This window comes from Marmota flaviventris, chromosome 12 (genome assembly GCF_047511675.1).
Source record: "Marmota flaviventris isolate mMarFla1 chromosome 12, mMarFla1.hap1, whole genome shotgun sequence".
NCBI classification, from domain to species: Eukaryota; Metazoa; Chordata; class Mammalia; order Rodentia; family Sciuridae; genus Marmota; species Marmota flaviventris.
The window spans coordinates 55,807,921-55,831,239 of record NC_092509.1 but is presented as its reverse complement, the minus strand read 5'-3'; the positions used below and the strand labels follow the sequence as shown (position 1 = coordinate 55,831,239).

At 35.1% G+C, this 23,319-nt stretch overlaps 1 protein-coding gene and 1 non-coding gene across 4 annotated transcripts; both read left to right on the top strand.

Annotated features, from left to right (window-relative positions):
* Positions 1-18: 18 nt before the first annotated feature.
* On the top strand, positions 19-23,319 carry Tfb2m (transcription factor B2, mitochondrial). Of its 3 annotated transcripts, XM_027928558.3 has the most exons (8): positions 21-455; positions 1,167-1,255; positions 7,011-7,164; positions 8,032-8,180; positions 13,205-13,294; positions 17,710-17,772; positions 19,976-20,136; positions 22,541-23,319. In XM_027928558.3, the coding sequence occupies exons 1-8, from the start codon at positions 143-145 to the stop codon at positions 22,716-22,718; spliced, it is 1,197 nt and encodes a 398-aa protein (XP_027784359.1). In that variant the 5' UTR covers positions 21-142; the 3' UTR covers positions 22,719-23,319. The 3 variants fall into 3 exon arrangements, with proteins under 3 accessions (XP_071456100.1, XP_027784359.1, XP_071456099.1); XM_071599999.1 differs by lacking the exon at positions 19,976-20,136 and having other exon boundaries at positions 19-455; positions 22,541-22,659; XM_071599998.1 differs by lacking the exon at positions 13,205-13,294.
* On the top strand, positions 17,182-17,286 carry LOC114087240 (small nucleolar RNA U13). The gene has a single exon (XR_003581775.1). It is a non-coding gene; the product is annotated as a small nucleolar RNA U13 (small nucleolar RNA).

The window sequence follows — 23,319 nt, the reverse complement described above, 5'->3', positions numbered from 1 at the left end:
AGATGTTCGCATGCGCAGATTGTAATATTTACTTCCGCCCGGCCTAGATCGGCGGAGGGGAGGGTTCGCACGTGGGATCCTCTGCACAGGGCTTACCGAAGTGGATCCTAGGTGATCTTTGGGGACGACCTTAGAGGCGAGGATGTGGGGCCCATCTACCGGCCTTGCTCCGCGACTGACGTGGTCAGTTTTGGCAGCTGCTGGTCGCTTTAGTACTTTGAGGTCGGGAACAACTAAGCGGAAGGACTTGCCGGCGAGGAACCGCCGTGGATTGTCTGACTTCTCCCCACAGCCTTTACCCTATACCGATTTGGAGGAATCTCCTTGGTGGATGTCCAAGTGCCGCTCAGAGCCCGGGCGTTACATAACCAGTCGGAAATTGGCTGAGACCCTGATAAAACTTGTGCGGACGAAACGAAAAAATCCTGAACAGCTATTCCTGGAGTGCAATCCAGGTGAGTCCGGCTGGATTCCATTTTCTTGGATGTTCTTTTCTGCATAATTTTATTGACCATTGGTGGAGTGCTGTTTAAGTCACTGCCCTTTACTTCAGGCGTCTTCCGTGGAGAGATTGCCCACAACATACACATAAGATCTGTATTAATAATGGCATCACGGAATATTTCTGTAGCAATTTGCACCTTACGCATCATTTTAAATTTGCTCTTAACTTGCACCTTCTCCCTCACACAGCGTGAGCTCAAAGAAGTTTATCTTATCGTTGCGCATCTATTATAGACCACAATAATATGCCAAAAACACGATTTGTAGACTTTTTGAACATGTTTTAAAGCATCATTTCCTATCATTGAATGTCACTTCTGCTTAGGCTCGGCGATATTTTTGATGGTTGAAGCATGAATAAGAGGAAGGATAGAGGCAAGCTTTTCTGATTTGTTTGTTTTCCTTCTAAGAAGTAGTGAAACGTGAGTAACAGTACAAATTTTGCAGTCACTGACAGGATGGATTCAACCTGTTCCATTTACCAGTTGGAACGTTGGAGTCAAATAATTATCTAATCCCCGCTAATTGTCAAAAAGACATGTTGAGGATGTTGTGAGCATTGAAATTGTACAATACTTGTAAAACAATTATTAGGAGTTTGATATTAAAAGAGATTGTGTTGTTCCTTTGCACATGAACTTTCTCTTCTGTTTACATGGTAGGTCCTGGAATCCTGACTCGAGCATTACTTGAAGCTGGTGCCAAAGTGGTTGCCTTAGAAAGTGATAAAACTTTTATTCCACATTTGGAGGTACATTTTTAGTTTCTAAAAATAAATTGTTTAGTCTGCTAACTTTGAGTAGTTTAGGGAAGTAGAATTAAATACATTATTTTTATAGAATCTCCTTTCTGGGCCATGTCTTAAATACCTTGTTTGTTATCCATAGTGAATAAAACACAGTAAAGTATTTGGTGCCTCTTGAATAAGAGTTTGGGAGATCTGTGATTTGTTTTCTAGTTCTAGTTCTTATTGGAGCTCAGAAAATGATTCCCCCAAGTATGATGTTTTGATGTGCTGAATACTTTGAAGTAAAGGAACATTGGAAGTCCTCCGAATCTGCCTCAGAACTAAGTTCTTTCTGACCTACTCCTGCCCTCCTATCTCTTGCCCTTCATTTTTCCCCAAAACAAGTCGTATTAACTAGAATTCCTTTTCCCCAAGGCATTATAAAAACTGGACCTACTTTTCCTCAAAGCAAGCCATAAAGCTTAAAATATTACTGTAACCTCACCCTACCTTTCTGTTTAAGAACTGACCATAAAGAAATTTTCCCACTTCCCTTGTTTCATAATAAATCACAAAGCCTCATTTCAGAAGGAATTTTAAACCTATATCCAGGAGGAAGAAATGCCACAGAGAGAAGCCAAGAAACTGAACAGGCACGGCTTGCTGAGTTCCCCTGCTTCAGTCTATTACATTAGATCACACCCTTTTTGTCCAGTCACATCTCTTTACATCTGTCCATACTTCAGTGAATCTAAGCATAAAAATAGGCAGTTTTTGTTGGATCTTTGGGTCTTCATTATCTTTATCTCATGTTACATAAAACTTCCCTTACTTATATTTTTTATATTTCTCCTTTGTTAACCAGTCTTTGCTTATAGGAGTGTAGGCCATGACTCTCATGATGGTTGGGGGAAGGGATCATACCTTCCCACTGATACATTCAACCACAGACGAACTGACTGTGAATAAAGTGTATACGTGGTATCACTAGCCTTTAGTAGGCTGTGCTGTGCCTCTGCTTTCTATTAGTTCAGAATCTAATTGGAGTGAATGCTAAGATTAGATTAATCAGACTATGTAACTGGATTTAGAATTTCAGAGGCAAGAAAGATTTGGTGTACTCAGATACGATTGTATTGAGTGCAAATCTTATCCAAATGGATATTTCAGTGATCCTGATTCTCATGTAGCAGAGAAGTTCACATAACAGAATATAAATAGAAATTCCTTGCATAATTAGCTAGCCTTCCCCACCACCACCTCTCTCCTTTATAAATTTCTAGATCAATTTAGATCAATCACCTACTCAAAGACAACTTCCTGAAGCCATGTTGATTAGATGACTTTATTGTAAAGTATGCTATGTGAAAATGTCTGTAAAACTTAGTCATTTAACTTTTTTAATATTTATTTTTTAATTTTAGGTGGACACAATATCTTCATTTTGTTTTTATGTGTTGCTGAGAATCCAACCCAGTGCCTCATACATGCTAGGCGAGCACGCTACCACTTGAGCCACATCCCTAGCCCAAGTCATTTAATTTTTTAAAATAAAGCTTTGAACATTAGATTATTGTTCTAGGCTGGGGAGTGTAGCTCAGTGGTAGAACTTTCTTAGCATGTGGAAAGCCCTTGGTTCCATCCCAAGACAATTAAAAAAAAAAAAAAAAGATTATTGTTATTCTATAACTGACTTGAAAAGAAACCAGGATTTTAACCAGGTTATTTCATTGATGCTAAATCTGTTGGAATTCAAAAAAAAGAAAAAGAAAAGATAAAGTTGTTCAGACCTAGGGTGTAGCTTAGTCACAGGGCACTTACCTACCATGTGTGAGGTCCAAGGTTTCATCCCTAGCACTGTGTACCGCCTGCCCCCTCCAAAACCACAATTGTTCAAAGACTTAATGTCATGAAAAGTGATTTAGTAAACATAGCTGTTTGCATTTAACTTGGAAATTAAATGCAATAAGATAACTTTTATCTTGGTTTGAAAAAGATCTACATTTGAAGATTACATGTTCACGAAATAATTAAGATGACATTATGTCTGTTTCTATTAAAACTTTGTTATCCTGTAACACATGGTTGCTTTATTGTAAGATCTTTACAGATAATAAGTTTAAATTTACAAACAATTGCTTCAGTGAAAAACTAGGATTTTTTTAAGGACCAGAGAATTTTTGACACACAATAATTCTTACAGGAACATCAGTAATAAAATGTTTCTGAGGCTATAAATGTAAACATCAGTGACTAAATCCAGTCTTAGATTAGATCTAGTTTTTGGTCCAGTTCAGGCTTTTATGTTCTTATCACCACTGGCACTAACTTAAACTGCCAACCAAGGCCTCATACATGCTTAGTACACGCTCTGACATTGAGTACACCCTAGGGAACTCAGCCCTTGGTAGATGTTCTTTCACTTTTATTAATTATCCTAGGATAAAGTGAAAAGCCATTCAAATCATTTATGTGAACTCATCTATTTGTCAGAATAAAAGAAAAGAAATAATATAAGCAGAACATTTGCTGCCCTTAATCAAGGAACAAGAATGGTCCTCTCAACAAATCATGTTTCTAGCAACCTAAAGGCTCTCAAGTTTGCTTCTGAAAAAAATTTTCAAGGATAATACTTGATTCTGGATTTTTAACTAACTTTAAATTCCTCTAGTCCTGGAATTCCACAATAACAATGTTTTAGGCAACAAGTTTATTTTTCCTATCTGAATGTACTAGACATCTTACACATATTGCAAATTTTGTTTCATAATAATAAATCATGATATATCCATTTGAGTTTTGAAAAAAAAGTTGCAGAAATAGCTGTGATGTTCAGTTCAAGAACTAACTTTTATGGTAAATCCTAATTTCAGCAGGGATAGGACATAGTCATCAGCCCTAGCACTTCTTAGTTTTAGACCTGGTTCGAGTAACGAATTCAACCTTTCAGAACTTATAAATCTTATATGTAAAATAAGAGATACTAATATCCCCCTGTATAGGATCTTGATTAGGATTAATAAAATAAACTTAAGTAAAGTACCTAACTTAATGACTGAAAAATTCAAGAGTTAATTTCCTCTTTTTGCTTCCTGTTTTTGACTCTTAAATGCATCCTAATTGAGTTTTAAAATGTGACCTCACAATTATTGTATGAATTCAGTTATTTATTTTGGAGCTTTGGCTGTTATTGTGTTTGAATTATTGAATGGCTAATTACAGGTACTAAAGCAAAAATATATGATGTGGGGCTGGTGATGTGGCTCAAGTGGTAACGCACTTGAGCCTAGCATGCGTGAGGCACTGGGTTCAATTCTCAGCACCACATACAAATAAAATAAAGATATTGTGTCCACCTAAGGCTAAAAAAAATAAATATTTAAAAAATAAATATGATGTTCCCTCAGAATACAAAAATCACTAAATAATGAAGTATACACTTAAAAAAAAAACATTTCCATCAGATCAAGATTCATTAACTTTACTTACTTAAAACATATCTTTTGTACCTTGTGAGATTAGCTTACTGCTATACATGTTGGAGTTTTAAAGTCATCATATGCTTTACATCCGTATTCTATTCTTTTGGCTTTTGTAACACTGCACTTTTCAGGTTTCCTTCCTTATTTCCTTGTATTATTCTCAGGTTCTTGTCATTAGATTCTGGAGTTACACTATCCTTGGGTTTAGTCTTCTGTATTTCTCCTTGGGGATCTACACTCCTGGCTTTAATTATCTTAACAAGTCATATTCTCACAAATGTATACCTTCAGCCTGGACCACTCCACTGACCTCCTCTTTCAAATATACAGCTTCCTACCCAGCATCTCCATTTGACCACTTAGTAGGCATCTCAGAATTGATGTGACAAAATATATATGATTTCTACCCCCAGTTGTTCTTTTAATCTTTGTAAATAGTCCCCTTGATGAAGTGATCATTAAAATCTACTAGATTTAGGGGCTGAGGATGTATGTAGCTCAGTGGTAGAGAGAGTTTACCTAGCATTTAATCCACAGTACCAACAAAAAAAAAAAAATTACTAGATTTTGAAATAGAATACTATTTATAGGTTGAACTTTAATGCTTAAGAAAAAGTTGGTTTTTAAATTCATCGCTTTAGGTTGTGAAATTATTTTAAACCTGATGAATACCATTTGGGGTTGTAGCTCAGTGGTGGAGTGCTTACCTCACATGTGTGAGGCACTGGATTCAATCCTTACCACCACATAAAATAAATAAATAAAATTAAGATTAAAAAAAAAAAAACACAGTATGAGGGCTGGGGTTGTGGCTCGGTGGTAGAGCGCTCATCTAGCACACGGGAGGCGCTGGGAGGCGCTGGGTTCGTCCTGGGCGCCACATAAATATAAATAAGTAAAATGAAAGTATTGTGTCCAACTACAACTAAAAACTATTTAATAATAATAAAAAAAAAACAGTAAAGGCTGTGGGTGCAGCTCAGTGTTAGAGTGCTTTGATAGTACTGTGAGACCATGAATTCAGTCTTCAGCATGGTTTAAAAAAAAAAAAATGCAGGCTAAGGCAAGAGGATTATGAGGATTGTGAGTTCAAAGGCAGCCTCAGCAAAAGCAAGGCAGTAGGCAACTCAGTGAGACCCTGTCTCTAAATAAAATACAAAATAGGGCTGGGGATATGGCTCAGTAGTCAGTCCCCAGTTCCAAAAAAAAAAAAAGCAAACCTCAGTGTGCATCTCAAAAACTTACTGCCTTCTTCTAGTTGATTTTAATTTAACTTCAATTTAAGTTTAATGGATAATGAGAAGACTGAAATGTAGTGATTCTATTCCACTGGACAAAGTCTGTGGCTGCTTCTTTCTTTAGAAAATGTAAATGAAAAGGTGAAGATATAGATTGATCTATACAGTGAGTTTAAGTTCATTTGGTGGATGATTGACTAGATTCCCTTAGAAAAAAGAGATATTCTTTTGACTCCATTTGCATTTTGCTTTAATATTTTGTTTTTCTCTTCTGTGAAACATCTTTTGTTTCTTCTTCCAGTGACCATAGCAGATGATGCACAGCTGTGTGCTAGGGTCGAGCTATGACCTCAGAATCTTGGCCTAGTGCTTCAGGTAGCTACTACTAAGCAGTTAGAGATTAGTGTGAAGAAACTTTTGAAGAACTGAAGCTATTAAGATAAAATAAAGAAAGTAAAAGGTTAAGTTAGGATTGTTGAAGCTTTTCTTTTGTTGTTATTATTTGTTTTTTTGTTATGTGGTGCTGGGGATTTAACCAAAGGCCTTGCTCAAATTAGGCAGTTTCTTTACTGCTAAGCTATACCCTCTGCCCCTGTTGAAGGTTACTTTTGTTTGGGAGGGGGTTTCTTGGTAGTATTGTTATACTTTGACTGCTTTTTTGGCATTAATTGATTTTTATTTTCTCTGTTAAGGTTTAGGTACATTAGTAAGATTTGCCTTTTTCATTCTTTCATTTTTTGTTTGTACTGGAGATTAAACCCAGGACTTTATCACTAAGCTTGATTCCCTAGCCCTTTTCATTTTTTCTTTGAGACAGGATCTTGCTAAGTTGCTGAGGCTGACCTCTAACTTGTGATCCTCTGACCTCAGCTTCCTGAGTCATTTGGGTTACAGGTGTGTACCACTGTGCCTGGCTAGTAATATTTTCTTTTTGGAGGTAGAAATATATTTTGTAAGGTCTTTGAATTGTTTTTTGTATTATTTTTCTAAGTAGATCTTTGAACTATTGCATAGTCTATGTAATTGAAATTTCCTAACATGTTATCTCTTTGTTTCTAGTCCTTAGGGGAAAATATGGATAGAAGACTAAAAGTGGTCTACTGTGACTTCTTTAAAATGGATCCTGACAATTGTACAATAGCAAAACCGCCTGTTTACGTTTCAAATGAGCTTTTTAAAGATTTAGGAATACGAGCAGTTTCTTGGAAAGCAGGTAATTTTTGTCATTCAGTAAAGTAAATGCCTTATAATTTGCCAGGTTTCTTTGGCAATATACCTGGTTTGTTTAGATTTGGGTATAGTTTCTATTGCATAGTTCATGAGCAGCTTCTCAGTTGAATATGACATTTCCTTCCCTTGGACACAACCATTTTATATCCTCAGAGTTCAACTTCCATATGGGGGAAAGATACTGAGGCTTAGTTTTAATTGAAATCAACTTAAAATTTTTTTTAATTTTAGTTTTATTGATTTTATTTTATTTTTTAATACACAACAGCGAATGCATTATAATTCTTGTTACACATATAGAGGACAATTTTTCATATCTTTGTATATAGAGTATGTTCACTCCCATTCATGCCTTTATACATATTCTTTGTTTTGTTTTGTTTTTGCATTACAATTCTTATTACACATATATACCACAATTTTTCATATCTCTGTATATATATAAAATATGTTGACACCCAATTCGAATGTTCATCCATGTACTTTGGTTAATGATGTCTATCACATTCCACCATCCTTGCTAATCCCCTGCCCCCTCCTTTTCCCTCCCACCCCTCTGCCCTATCTAGAATTCATCTATTCCTCCCATGCTCCCCCTCCCTATCCCACTATGAGTCAGCCTCTTTATATCAGAGAAAAATTCAGCATTTGTTTTTTGGGGATTGGCTAACTTCACTTAGCATTATCTTCTCCAATGTCATCCATTTACCTGAAAATGCCATGATTTTATTCTCTTTTAATTGAAATCAACTTAAAATTAACAGTGTTACCTAGTTTGCTTCAGTAAATTGTGGTCACAGAAGGAAAGTTAAGAACTTTACCTAAATCTTTTTGCTTATATTCCTAACAGGTATTCCTTTAAAAATCGTTGGAATTTTGCCATTTAGAAGTGAAAGAAACATACTTTGGAAACTTTTATATGATCTGTATTCCTGTACTTCTATATACAAATACGGACGAGTAGAACTAAATATGTTTGTCAGTGAAAAAGAATACCAGGTAACATTAATAAATGTTTTTTTGTTTTGTTTTGAAAGAGTTCTGTAATTTTTATCTGTGTAGTCTTAATCCATACAATTTTTTTAAATTTATTTTTTAGTTGTAGTTGGACACAATACCTTTATTTCACTTATTTTATTTTTATTTGGTGCTGAGGATCAAACCCTGGGTCCCGCACGTGCAAGGTGAGCGCTCTACCGCTGAGTCACATCCCAAGCCCAATCTGTACAATTTTAATTTAGGGCTCACAACATTTAAGAGTATAAAGAATAGAAAGTTTTTTAAGTTTTTTTTTTTTAATTGTAATTATATGTATATACACACACACACACACACACATAAAGTTTACTATCATAGCTATTTTTATGTGTAAAACTCAGTGGCAAAGTAAATTTAGATTGTGCACCATTATGACCATCCTTATTTATTTATTTATTTAGTTGTAGATGGACATTATGCCTTTATTTTATTTGTTAGTTTTTATTCAATACTAAGGATCGAACCAGTGCCTCACACATGCTATGCAAGCACTTTTCCACTGCAGCTACAGCCCCACATCCACCTTCTTTAAAACTGAAACTCTATACCCTTAAATACTAACTCCCCATTGCCCTCTTCCCCTAGCACCTAGCAACATTATTCTATTTTCTATCTCTGAATTTGACTTAGTGTTATACCATATTTGTACTTTTCTGACTTCCTAGTTTCGCTTAGCATAATGTCTTCAAGGTTCTTCTGTGTTGTAGCATGTTAGAATTTCATTCGCTTTTAAGAATAAATAGTATTTCTATTGTACCATGTTGTGTACATCGCAGTTTGTGTATCTGTTCATCTGTTTGTTTGTTTTTTTAATTTTTATTGTTGGTTGTTCAAAACATTACATAGTTCTTGACATATCATATTTCACACTTTGATTCAAGTGGGTTATGAACTCCCATTTACCAATACAGATTGCAGAATCACATCGGTTATACATCCACTGATTTACATATTGCCATACTAGTGTTTGTTGTATTCTGCTGCCTTTCCTATCGTCTACTATTCCCCCTTTCCCTCCCCTCCCCTCCCCTCTTCTCTCTCTACCCCATCTACTGTAATTCATTTCTCCCCCTTGTTTTTTTTTTTTTTTCCCCTTTCCCCTCACTTCCTCTTGTATGTAATTTTGTATAACCCTGAGGGTCTCCTTCCATTTCCATGCAATTTCCCTTCTCTCTTCCTTTCCCTCCCACCTCTCATCCCTGTTTAATGTTAATCTTCTTCTCTTGCTCTTCTGTTCATCTGTTAATGACACTTGGTTGCTTCTACCTTTTGGCTATTGTGAATAATGCTGGCATGTACACAAGGTGACAAATATTTCCTCAAGTCCTTGCTTTCAATTCTTTTGGATATGTATCCAAAAGTGGACTTACTGACTCATGTGGTAATTCTATTTTAAATTTTTTTCAGAATGTATCATTTTACTTTTCTACCACAAATGTTTCAGTTTCTCCACATCCTCATCAATGCTTATTTCCTGTTTTGTTTTGTTTTTTGGTGTGTGTGTGTGTACACACATATGTTCTTTCTTCTGAGGATTTGACCCAGGGCCTTGCCCATCATGCTAGGCAAGTGCTCTAAAAGTTATATCTTCAGCCCTTCTCTAATTTTATTTTTGAGACAAGGTTTCACAACATTGCCCAGACTGGCCTTGATCTTGCAATTCTCCTGCCTCAGCCTCCCTCCTGAGCCTCCTAATTGTCCAGAATGATAGGCAGGCACTACTGTGCCATGGCTGTTTGTTGTTGTTGTTGTTTTTTATAACACTTGTCTTGATGGTATAAGGTAGTATTTCATTGTGGTTTTGATTTGCATTTTCCTAATAATTAGTTATACTGAACATCTTTTCATTTACTTATTGTATAAGATTCTCTGGAACAATGTCTATTCAAGTCCTTTGCCCATCTTTTAACCAGGGCCTTTTATTTGTTACTGAATTTTAGGAGTGCTTTATATATTCTAGGTATTAATTGTTTACTAAAATACATGATTTACAAGTTTTTCTCCCATTTTGTGTCTTGCCTTTTTACCCTGTTGATAGTGTCTTTGATGGTCAAAGTCATTAATTTTGATGAAATCAAATGTCTTTTTTTTATTATTTAGTTATAGTTGTCAATACCTTTATTTTATTTATTTATTTTTATGTGGTGCTGAGGATCGAACCCAGGACCTCGAACTGATGAGCCACAACCCCAACCTCAAATGTCTTTATTTTTGATGAGATAAAATGTCTTTCTTTTTCTTTTTCTTTTTTTCATGCTAGAGATTGAACGCAGGGCCTCACACATTCTAGAGAAGGGTTCAACCATTGAGTTACACTGTCAACCCTGTTGCCTGTGTCTCTGGTATCCTATCTAAGAAATCATTGCCAAATTCATTCTTGTGAAAGTTTCCTCTGTGGTTTTCTTCTAAGAGTTTTCCAGTTTTAATTTAGGTATTTGATCTGTTTTGAGTTACTTTTTGTATATGTTGTCAGGCAAGGGTCCATCTTTTTTCTTTGCATGTAAATATTTCGTTTTCCTAGCACTGTTTATTGTTACTTCTTTTCCCCATTCAGTAGTTTGGGACCTTTGTCAAAAATAATTTGATCATATATATGAGGATCTATATCTGGATTCTCTTTTAGTCTGTATGATTGTTCTTATGGCAATACTGTACTGTGTTATTAGTGTACCTTTCTAGTAAGTTTTGAAATCAGGAAATAAGAGTCCTCCAACTTTTTTCTTTTTAAAGATTGCTTAGACTACTTAGGATCCCTTGAAATTTCATATCAATTTTAGGATGGATTTTCTTTCTCGGAAAGAAATATTTGGTAAGGATTGTATGGAATCTGTATTTTTACTTTGACTAGTACTGACAGCTCAACAATATTAAATCTTTCAATATATTCACATAGACAATCTTTCCATTTATTTGTATATTTTTTCATTTCTTTCAGCAGTGTTTTGTAGTTGTTAATGTATGTCTTTCACCTCCTTAGTTTGGTTTCAGGTTTTTAAAATTAATTTTGATAGTATTAGGAATAGAATTTTTTCATTTCCTTTTCTGATTTTCCATTGCTGGAATATAAGTGTATAACTAATTTTTGCAGATTGTCTTGGTATCCTGTGACTTTGTTGAATTTGATTTTTCTAACGGTGTTTTTTGTTTGTTGTGAAATCCTTAGGGTTTTAGACTTGTTGAAGGACAGACAGTTCAGTTTAACAATCTCAATTGACTTTATTTTTTATTCTAGAATTCAGCAATACTTCTTTCCATAAAACAAAATAAATGTTTTAATGAGCAGAGCAGGGAATTTTGGTTTTATAGACAGGAAAGGGCTGATAAGCAAAAACAAAAAACAGAAAGTTGATTGGTAATTTCAGAGTTACTTTTTATTATGAGCGAGGGACTGGAAGACAGAGCTAAGAAAGATAACTTCAGGTTACCTTTTTAACATTAAGAGTAAGACATCATGCTAATTGAAACTAACCTGTTTGAGAAAATTGGCTCTTACCTTTCTAATCCTGATTTCTGGGAAAGTCACGTAAACACTTGGTTTCTTTGTGATCACATGGAATTTTAGTCTTTGTGATTCCACTTTGATTTTTTAGCTTGCTGTATTTGAGTTTAGTATAGGAGCTTACTCCAAAACAATAGTCTCCTGTAATTTTTACTTAGCAAACTCTTATGTTTTATTCTCTAATGTATAGGCCTACTTGATATTGCTATGGGAGTAATGTTTTACTTCTCCCCAGAATACTTCGCATTTCGTTTGTTGATAAAATATAATAGGAAATGCTTATTTGTACATTAAAAAGAGGTATTGGTTGGGAAATGGTGTAAGAAATGAAGGATGATTTATTCTCCTAGGTAGTAAATAAATATTGACTAGTTCTGGAAGATAAGAGCAGGGGGTTCATATCTGTGATACATATAGAATTTATACAAAAGAATGAAAGAAATAGGAAATGCTTTATCAGATTTTATCTTGCTGCTAGGAAAATGTTCCAGTGGCATGTTTTTTAAAATACATTTTTTAAAAATACGGTTTCCTTTTTCCTTTCTTAATTTCATGCACTGAAATTAACTCTGTCTTTGTAGTGTCAGCATTACAGTTCTTGACTCAGGCCAGGAGTAGTAGCACATGCTTAATCCCCATGGCTCTGAAGGCTGAGGCAGTAGAATCACAAGTTCAAGGTTAACCTCAGCAACTTAGCAAGGCCATAGCAAATGAGTGAGACCTTGTCTGAAAATAAAAACATAAAAAGGGCTGGAATGTAGCTCAGTAGCAAAAAACCCTGGTGTTTGATTCCCATTACCAAAAAGAAAGAAAGAAACTCTCAACTCAAAATTTAAAACCCATCTGATACATATTTTTGGCACACCTATGCTCCATAATACATACTATAAGTTAATGAATTGTTATGCATTTATTAGCTAATGTTTTCTGTTATGCTATGTTACAGGATCATAAACAGGGATTGTTACTGTTTCGCTCACATCTATAGCTGAATGATTAGTATTATACACTTTTATTTCAATTTTTCTTGAATGAGAATTTTGCCCTTAGATCACATGATTAAAAGGAACCAGTCTCAAATGCATTGGAACCCCTCCCCCACTCCCACCCCCATACACTGGGGATTGAACCCTGGGGCATTGTACTATTGAGTTCCATCATCAGCCATTATTTTTTTATTTCAAGACAGAGTCTCAATGAGTTGTTACACCTGCCCTTGACCTTGATATCCTCCTTCCTTAGCCTCTGAAGAGCTGGGATTACATGTGTGCACCTCTGAGCTCCACACACATACTTTGAATTTTAAGTGTACCTGATAACATGTTTTCAAAAGGAAAGCATAAAAAACTCTAAAATAATTATGATTAAGATTTTGTTTCTAATTTTTTTACTTAAATACTTTTTAGGTATTTCTATTAAGATCTAACATTTAATTATGACTGATTATAATTTATATATTACATAGTTCTTATTTTTCTTTTACTAGAATCTAACGGCAGGTCCCAAAAATCCAAACTTCTATCAGGCATTAAGTGTGCTCTGGCAAGTAGCTTGTGATGTTAAGCTTCTGCATGTGGTGAGTAAAATTATGTATTCTAAGAGATGACTGTATTATATTTTAGAGACTAAGTTTTAAGTACAGATTATGTACTAAAGATTGCTTTAAAAGATTAATTTTTATTATTTTTTCCAACTATTGAAGGTTATGGGGCAAGTTAGCTTTGTGAAAGAGATTCTTTGTGACAAATATTTATTTTTTCTTATCATAAAAATAATATATGATAGTTGTAAAAACAGGAAGTACATTTCACTATAATTTAATTCTTTTTCTTTTCCCCACTTTTGTAGTAATGGGGATTGACAGAGGGACACTCTACCACTGAGCTATATCTCCACCCCTTTCCTTCTTATTGCTTTTTTGGTATTGGGGATTGAACCCAGGGAACTCTACCACTGAGCCACATCCCCAAGCCCTTCTAATTTTTTATTTTTAGACAGGGTTTCACTAAGTTGCTTAGGGCCTAACTAAATTGCTGAGGCTGGCCTCAAAATTGTGATACTCCTGCCTCAGACTCCTGAGGGGCTAGGATTATAGGAGTGACCCACCACACCAGACCCATTTCTTATTTTTCGAGTCAGGGATCTCACCAAATTGCCAAAGATGGCCTAGAACTTTCTATCCTCCTGCCCAACTTCCTGAGTCTCTGAGATTGTAGGTGTGCACCACTGCACGTAGCTCAGTTACTGTAGTTTTTAACCCAGAAGTCATTGTTGATTGTGACCTATTTTCAGTTTTTTATTATTATCCCTGTACTTCTATCTTGATATAGTGGAGTTTTTCTTCATTTATTTATTTATATTTTGACTTAATAGGCAATTATTGTAAACTTTTTCCTTTGTCACAAAACATTTTTAAGTTTTTAATGGCTACTCAATTGTTCAATGTAGAGCATGCCCTTTTTAGTTATCTTAAGAAAGATTATAGTTGTCTAATAGAAAGGTAGTGTGAACCATTATGTAGCTTTACATTTTTTAATAGCCTCATAAAAAGAAAAAAGAACAGGTGAAATTAACATTATATTGTATTTAGCCACCTGTAAAGTCAGATTATTGTCAGGTCAGTATGTACTTAATATTGCGCTATTACATAATTTATGTTTTTTGTGTTTGTACTCAGCCTTTGAAAATCCACCATGTTTCATACAATTACAGCCATGTCAATTCTGGACACATTTCAAATGTTATTAATATATACATCTTGCTAGAAGCTATTAATACATTTAATATCAGAAGGCTGGAATATGAGGAAAAAATGATAAGCACTATTCCTTTCATACATAATTTGCCCTTTTTTTTTTTTAACCAGGGATTGAACATAGGGGTGCTTAATCACTGAGCCACATCCCCAGCCCTTTTTATTTATTTATTTATTTTTTTGAGACAGGATCTCGATAAATTGCTTATGGCCTCACTATTTCTGAGGCTAGCTTCAAACTTGAGATCCACCTGCCTCAGCCTTCTGAGCCGCTGGGATTACAGGCTGCCCATTCTCTTACTTATTTTAGTAGACGAGATTATCTATCAAGTAGTTTTTATAGGATATATATAGTCAGTTATCTGTGTCCTGCAGATATCTGTGTCCTGTCCTCTATATCCGTAGAGTTAACCAATTGCAGATAGAAATACTTGGAAAAAAATTATGACTCTACTGAACATGTATAGACTTTTTTCTTGTCATTATCCCCTAAACAATATAGTACGACAAGTATTTACATCATATTAGCTATTATAAACAGTCTATAAAGATGATTTAAAGTACACAGAAGGATGTGAATAGGTTATTTGCAAATAATGTGCCATTTTGTATGAGGGACTTTTGGATCTACAGATGTAAGTTTTGGAAGGGGATCCTAGATCAGTTCCACAGATACAATGGAACAATTGTAGTTATATATTTTTTAAGGCCTTGTGTTTCTAAGAATGTATTGGTTTAAGTTTTAGATTTTGTAGTGTGTGTCTCCATGTAGTCTCTTCCCTACTTTTGTCCAGGAACTTGGTAAGCCCTTTTATTTGCATTTTTTAGTTTAGGAATGTTACCTTGTTTTAGTTGAAATTTTGTTCCAATTATTTTTCCTTCTCCAAAACACAGGTATGTTGGGTCCTTATCTTTGTCTTTGATATCAATCGTGTTCTCATCATTTTTCTCAAGTCCCAGAATCTTTTTATACTTAACCTTTACATTACTATCCTGTAATCTCCATACTGTAGTTCTTGGTTTGCCTAATCCCCTTCCTTTCCCCATTCTTATCTCATCTGTTGACTTTTAATCTCAGCCTTCTCTGTCCTCATAGCTTTCAGCTAGTATCTTCATAGAGGCCTCCTAAAGACTTTGGCTTTCAGGTTAATATTTCCTTCTTCCTGTTCCTTAGTATTTGTTTTCAAAAGTCCTGTGTGATAGTTAGGTTTTCATTGCTGTGACCAAAGTACTTGACAAGACCCAACTTAGAGGAGGAAAACTTTATTTTGGGTTCAGTTTCAGAAGTTCATTCCATGGGCATTGCAGAGGAAAACTGCTCAGCTTACGGCAGCAGGAAAGCAGAGAGTGGGAGGAGCCAGGGAGACAAGATATTATTCCTAAGGGCACACCCCCAGTGACCCACCTTCTCCAGCCATGCCCCACCTGCCTACAGTTACCACCCAGTTGATCCATTCAAACCAGGATAGACTGATTAAGTTACAGTTCATAATTTATTCATATCACTTCTGAATATTCCTGTGTTGACACAAGAGCTTTTGGGGAACACCTCATATTCAAACCATAACATCCTGTATTAAATTTTGCCATTTATTAACCTTGAGAAAAGAGAGCTCTTTCTGAACTGAACATTTTTTTCAGCACTTGCTGCATTGTAAATCTATAATTACAAAGCAGACATTTAACTCATTTCCCAAGGTCTTGAAGGTTTTCCTCTACTGTGGCTTTGGCAGGCAAAAGTGAAGTGTCCTTTGCTCCCACTGCTATATCCCAAACTGCTGTGGCTTGACCAACATTGCCTGCTGTGCACCCTTTCCAGGGCTTTGCCTTTCTGTACTTAAAATGATGTTCCTAGAACTGCTAGGAATTTCACAGTTGGGTAACAATTGTATTTTCCATTCCACTTCCATTCCCACCACAGTTAATAATAAATTATCACTTCTGACAGTAGCCTTTCAAACCTTATGTTTGACATTGTTTTAGTCTTTTTAAGTCTGTGTCAGATGCTCTTCTAACCCACTCCTATTTTGAAATTTTATATGTATATAGATAGATATTTTTAATATAGAGAATTATTTTTCAGTTGGTTTTTTTAATATTTATTTTTTAGTTGTAGTTGGACATAATACCTTTATTTCACTTATTTATTTTTATGTGGTGCTGAGGATCGAACCCAGAGCCTCCCACGTGCTAGGCGAGCACTCTACCACTGAGCCACAGCCCCAGCTCTCAGTTGGGTTTTTTAAGAATTACTTTATGCACTAAATTGTACATGGAAAAGTTAGATAGAGCTGGGCATGGTGGTGCACAAGTATGATCCCAGTGGCTTGGGAGGCTGAGGCAGGAAGATTGCAAGTTCAAACCCAGCCTCAGTAGCTTAGCGAGGCCCTAAAGGAACTTAGGGAGACCCTGTCTCTAAATAAAACATTTTTAAAAAGGGTTAGGAATGTGACAGTGTTTAAGTGCACCTGGATTCAATCCTGGTACCAAAACAAACAAAACAAAGCAGAACAAAAACGTTACATAGAAAAAAGTAATGATTCTGTTTTTAAAAATTGGCATGAGTATCTTTGTGAATCTTAAATATCTGAATATATTCAAATCAGTTTGAGTAATAGGCTTTTACACTAAAATAGGACAAAAAAAAATCCTTGCTATTGATATGATCTCCCTTAAACTGTTGATTCTGACTCTAGTATGAAAATGTTAGCTTTTGTGGTTCGTAAGCGTGATGATAGGGTTTTCACACCATGTGTGGGACATGCCTTCCTCAAACCGCATTACTGTCCTGTGTACATGGTATCTATTTGACATGAAAAAATTATGACTTAAGAACCTGTTTGTGGGTTGGGGTTGTGTAGAATGCTTTCCTCTCACATGTGAGGCACTGGGTTCAAGCCTCAGCACCACATAAAAATAAAAGTATTTAAAAAGAAAAGAACCTATTTGTATGATCACATTAAGGTGTTTTCTCTCCCCCCCCTCCTCCTCCTCTTCTCCTCTCTCTCTCTCTCACACACACACACACACACACACACACACACAAGTAAGATAGAGAGTTGTATATGTGCTTTTCAACTATCGCTTATTTTTCCTAAATCCAATTAGACTATGACCTGGGTTTAATTCATTCTGCTGTTTAAGCATGACATTTTTTAAGGCCATAATAATTTGGGGAACTTCAACCAAAAAGAACTGAAAGAATTGTTTTGTATTTTGTTTTTTCTTTCTTTAAGGAGCCTTGGTCGTCATTTGATATATACCCCCAAAATGGGCAGCTGGAAAAGCTAAAGCACAGGGTAAGAATAAATTAATAACTTTTCCTTTTTTCCTTTTAATGGAACATCCCTCATTTTCTTTAAGATTATCTGGTATTCTCGATTTATTTAAAGTTTAAATTTGAAAATTATTACAAACTCTCTTTAAACATGTCTAATTACTTGTTAAAATAAATTGAAATTATTTTGAAATAGCTGTATTTATCAGCCATTCAGTAGTAGATGCTAACATGGTAATAGGCTTAAATAGAGAATCTGACTTCTCTTTTGTCTTTTAAAATGAAGATATGGGTGGCATGCCTGTAATCCCAGTGACTTGGGAGGCTGAGGTAGGAGGATCCCAAGTTTGAGGGCAGCCTCCCCAAATTAGCAAGGCCCTAGCAACTTATTGAGACCCTCTCTGAAAACAAAAATAAAAGGGGCTGGGGATGTGGCTCAGTGGTAAAGCACCTCTGGTATCAATTCCCAATGCCAGAAAATAAAAAAATGAAGACACATCTCAAATTTGTAGAATATAATTATTTTAATGTTCATTTAATAGCATAAAGTCAAATTTTACATCTTATTCATCAATCAGAAATTTATAATTTTGACTCTTCTTTATGGTTGAATTCACCAATAGGTACCTATTTGTTCTTGCCCAGGAATTTGGGCTTTCATTTTTGTTTTTGTTATTCTTTTTTTTCCTTTCTAAAAAACCAAAGTGGTCATGTTATAAGGTGGCCCTCTATTTAATTTATCTCAGGGTTACTTGTTCAATTCTAATAAATTAACAGATGATGCAAAAGAATATTTTTTAGACTGAATTCAGAAATTCTACTTTAGAATTTGATGTTAATGATGGCCTAACACCAGCTTCTGGAAGATCCCATTTATTTCCTCCCCTTACTCTTCCCACTAAGGGAAAATGAAAATTACTGAAGAGTCTGATTATAGAGTGATCACATATCATGGTGACCTGTTAGATTTCCCTATTCATAAACATAATTTATATTCAAAGAGTTGAATAGGAATAATGCATTTTGGCTTGGGTACCATTAGGAATTTATCCAAATGTCCAAAAAATGAACATGATTACGTATAAGACATTTCTCCCTTTTTCAATAAGATCAAAGGCTAAAAAATGTGCACTTTTAGGGATGAAGATGAGAATTTTATTTATGCATTTCATATCTAAGTTGTTTGAGACTTTCAGTTTTTAAATATTCAATTAAAGACTGCAAGTCAGCTGGGTGCCATGGCATGCACCTGTAGTCCAGCTATTTGAGATTTGAAGGCAAGCTTGAGCCCAGGTTTTGGAGCCAGCCTGGGCGATACAGCATGACTTTGTCTTAAAAAAAAAAAAAAAAAAGTCAATCTTTTTGTGGCACTGGGGAATGAATCACTGGCTTTGTACATGTTAGGGAAGGGTTCTACCCTTCCCTGATATTTGTCCCCAACCCCCTTTGAAAATTTTTTATTTTGAGACAGGGTATTGGTAAATTGCTCAGGCTGGTATTAAACTTGAAATCCTCCTGTGTCAACCTCCCGAGTAACTAGTATTATACACATGCGCCACCACATCTTGTGTCAATGATGTTTTCTTATCTTTAGATCTAGCGGTCATGGTGGCATACTTTGAATATAGTAGGGAATTGGTACATATTACTGTTTTGCAGATGCTGGCCAAGGACACACAACTTCTTAATTACATAGAAAACTTTGTACCTCCAGCCCATGGAGTGATGTGATGTGGCTCAGTTGTATGCTGTGAATATAGTGGGCAGCTGAGGGATACAGAGCTGGAGGAGTCACTTCTTTTTTTTTTTTTTTTAGTTGTGGTTGGACACAATACCTTTATTTTATTTATTTATTTTTATGTGGTGCTGAGGATCGAACCTAGTACCTCGAATGTTCTAGGCAAGCGCTCTACTGCTGAGCCACAACCTCAGCCCCAGGAAACACTTCTTTTATAGCAAACAATAAACAGTCCTCCTCTTTGTTCTGGAGAGAGGCATTATCTCATCTCTTAAGGTTGCTCACTGCAAACAACTTTGAGAGATGACCCAGGTAAAGAAGAGTGAGGGCTTTGTATTCATGCTTTCATGTCCAAAGAGAAAATCCAGAGACATTCAGGGACTGTGGTGATTATATTTTCCAACAAATAGCTAGAAGGAATAAGTGAACAGTGCTTTGCTCTGATAATATTTTATCATTGACACAGTTTATTTTCCCTTCTCTCTAGGAACCATTAGAACCAATACAACAGAACCTGTATTTTATTCAAATGACTCCTCGAAAAACTTTATTTACAGAACAGTTGACTCCCGTTAACTATGATGTATTTTTTCATATGGTAAAGCACTGTTTTGGGAAGCGCAATGCCAAGCTAGTAGACCATTTACAGTAAGTACAAAGTAGCAATTTATCAAAATATAGGCCAGACTGTAACCTATAGGAACAACCCAATGTTCACCATTAGCTGGGATGGAGAATCAGAATTGCTGTTGGCAAACCTGCCATCTGCCTTTTATTGCTACCTGTCCTCACTGGTTCTATTTCCTAACCACAATAAGAATGAATCATTGTACCACACCATTCTTTTTGCTGTGGAACAGATTTTATGTTTCCATTTAAATATTTATAAAAATTATGCTGTTATTACCTACTTTGTATCTATATAACTTTTTTTATTTTTTATTTTATTTATTTTTTTATATTAGCTACACATGTATCTATATAATTTTTATATAGGGCTAATGTATAAAGTCCTACACTGCACCTTGTATTCATCAGCTCATATTCATTCAGAGTGTTGTCAGAAGATGGGAAAAATGTTAAAATAATTACTTTAATTATTTAGTATATAACTCTGAATTAACTGACTGCACATCGTTAATATAAAAATGTATTTTAAAGTCAGGTGCTTTAACAAAATAAAAAGGGTTGGAGGAGTTGAGGTTGTGGCTCAGTGGTAAAGTGCTTATCTAGCACATGTGAGGCACAGGGTTTGATTGCCAGCACGACATTAAAAAATAAATAAATAAATAAAATAAAGATTTTGTGTCTATCTACAACTAAAAAAAATTAAAAATTTGAAAAAGGGAGGTGTCGGGGATGTAGCTCAGTGGTAAAATGTCCCTGGGTTCTATCATCGATACTATAAAAAATAAAAATTAAAATGTTAAAAGTGGCATTAGATCAGTAATAGTAACCTACTATTTTTCATCTTGCTATTTGTGGTTGTGGCTATTTTGAATGCAAATATCAAGAAAATAGAAAAACAAGGAATAACTATGGTAAATCATGGTATAAAATGTCAAAAATTCCCTTGGATATTGCTAACATAAGATTTTATTCAATATTGAAAAGGTATTGGAAATATTTTCCACAAAAATATTTTACTAAAATTGTTTTCTTTCTATCAGAGATTTATTGATAGTTTCTTGCTAAGGTTGTGTATGAGAAAGTTCTCTACTTTATAATTTATTTGCCAGTGATTGCTACATGAAATGTGAATTCCTAAGCAACTTAGCAAGATACTGTCTCAAAATATAAAAAGGGTTGGAGAGGTGACTCAGTACTTAAACACTTCTGGATTCAATCCCCAGTACTCTACCCCTCCCCACCCTGCAAAAATGTGAAAAATAATTTCCTCCTTAAAAAAAATCACCTGTCAACTTGTGCTGTTTGTATTTGAACTTTTACATGAACTGAAATGGAGTTAGTAATATTTTTGCAGGGCTGGGAGGTATAGCTCAGAGGTAAAGTATGTGCTTATGATGTATGAGGTCCTGTATTTAATCCCCAAAACCAGAGTAAGAGTAAAAAGATGAAAGAAGTAGTCAGAATTTTTATTTATTTCTGGCAATGCTGGGGATCAAACCCAGGGCCTTTTGTATACTAGGGAAATGATCTCCCAGTATACTACACTCTCAGTCCCACAAAAATTGTTTTTTCTTTTTTCTTTTATTTTTTAAGTTAAAACTAAACAAGAATTTTGTGTAAGAATTGACTACAACGAGGCATGGTGGTGCACACCTATAATCCCAGCCAGTCAGGAGGCTAAGATAGGAGGATCTCTACTTCAAGGCCAGCCTTGGCAACTTAGTAAGGCCCCATCTCAAAATAAAAAGGATTGGACGTGTAGCTCAGTGGTGGAACACCCTGAGTTCAATCCTCAGTATCCTCCCTATCCCCAAAAAGAAAATAATTAGGGGCTGGGATTGTGGCTCAGTGGTAGAGTGCTTGCCTCACATGTGTGAGTCACTGGGTTCAATTCTCAGCACCGCATATAAATAAATGAATAAAATAAAGGTCCATCAACACTAAAAAATATTAAAAAAAGAAAAGAATTGAAAATGATTAAATTATGTTAAAGCCTAATCTGATTTGGGTACCAGTGATTGAACTCGGGGGCACTTGACCACTGAGCCACATACCCAGCCCTATTTTATATTTTATTTAGAAACAGGGTCTCTCTAAGTTGCTTAGCACCTCACTTTTGCTGAGGCTGGCTTTGAACTCACGATTTTCCTGTCTCAGCCTCCTGAGCCACCACCATGCCCAGCCTAATCTGCTATTTTCATTACAGGTTAGCTGTGAAACCTTAGGAACAGATAAAATTATACATGTTATATTCAAGCTCTTAAACTAAATAAGCTTAATGTATGTATAAATACGTGTGTGTATGTGTATATATGTATATATACTTATATTTTAAATTGGGCTAGAGGCCAGCTTTATCAATATTAATTGACAGTTATTATGAAAAAGAATTAAGCAGATTTATTTTGTGTTTCTTTTGCAGTTCATTGAGTCCAGTTGATGCCAAGCATATATTGAGGCAAATAAGAAAAAATGAAAATGTGAAAACAATTAATATGTATCCTCGAAACTTTAAACAACTCTTTCAAACTATACAGTGTTCAGAAGATTATGCCCATAAATGGCTGTGTAATGAGAACCTGGAAGACTCAGCCATGTAGGGAACAGATTGTCAGAATGTTAGCTGAAGCATTTTATTTGTAAACAAATGAAAAAGAACTAAGTTTGAAAAGTTCATATCCTTTCAACAAGATGACTGTTCTTTTTGAGCACAGACTAGGCAAATAATCTCTTCTGTCGATACCATTGATATTAGTGATGGCTTCTGTTTTTTTCACAACAGAATAAAATGGAAATTTCAGTTGATTATGGATTTCATCAGATTGTCTTTTGAAAAAAATTCCTATGTACTGTAGCGTTGGGAGTATAATATAAGGTGGTACAAGGCATGCTTAGTATGAGCAAAGCCCTGGCTTTGATCCCAAGTACCAAAAAATAAGTTCTTATGTGCTTGTACTTATAGGTTATTACCAGTTGAAATATAGTAACTTACATCAGCACTTTCACTGGTGCTGATTTTTGCATATTCATGGTGGGCAAATGAATTTGGATATTATTAAGTTTAGAAAGTAAATTAAACTAATTTAAGTGGTTTGTTTTACCTTTCTGGTTGTTGAAATGTATTATCAAATGCTGTACAATGAAATTACTTAAATTCTAATTGTTTCATTATTTTTAGAAATTAAAATATTTTAAGTAACA

What these genes read in the sequence shown, in the direction of transcription:
- Tfb2m (XM_027928558.3), top strand. Translation starts at nt 143, where the DNA reads ATGTGGGGCCCATCTACCGGCCTTGCTCCGCGACTGACGTGGTCAGTT. An exon ending in CTTTTATTCCACATTTGGAG is followed by an intron (nt 1,256 to 7,010) that starts GTACATTTTTAG and finishes CTTTGTTTCTAG; the next exon opens with TCCTTAGGGGAAAATATGGA. An exon ending in AGCAGTTTCTTGGAAAGCAG is followed by an intron (nt 7,165 to 8,031) that starts GTAATTTTTGTC and finishes TATTCCTAACAG; the next exon opens with GTATTCCTTTAAAAATCGTT.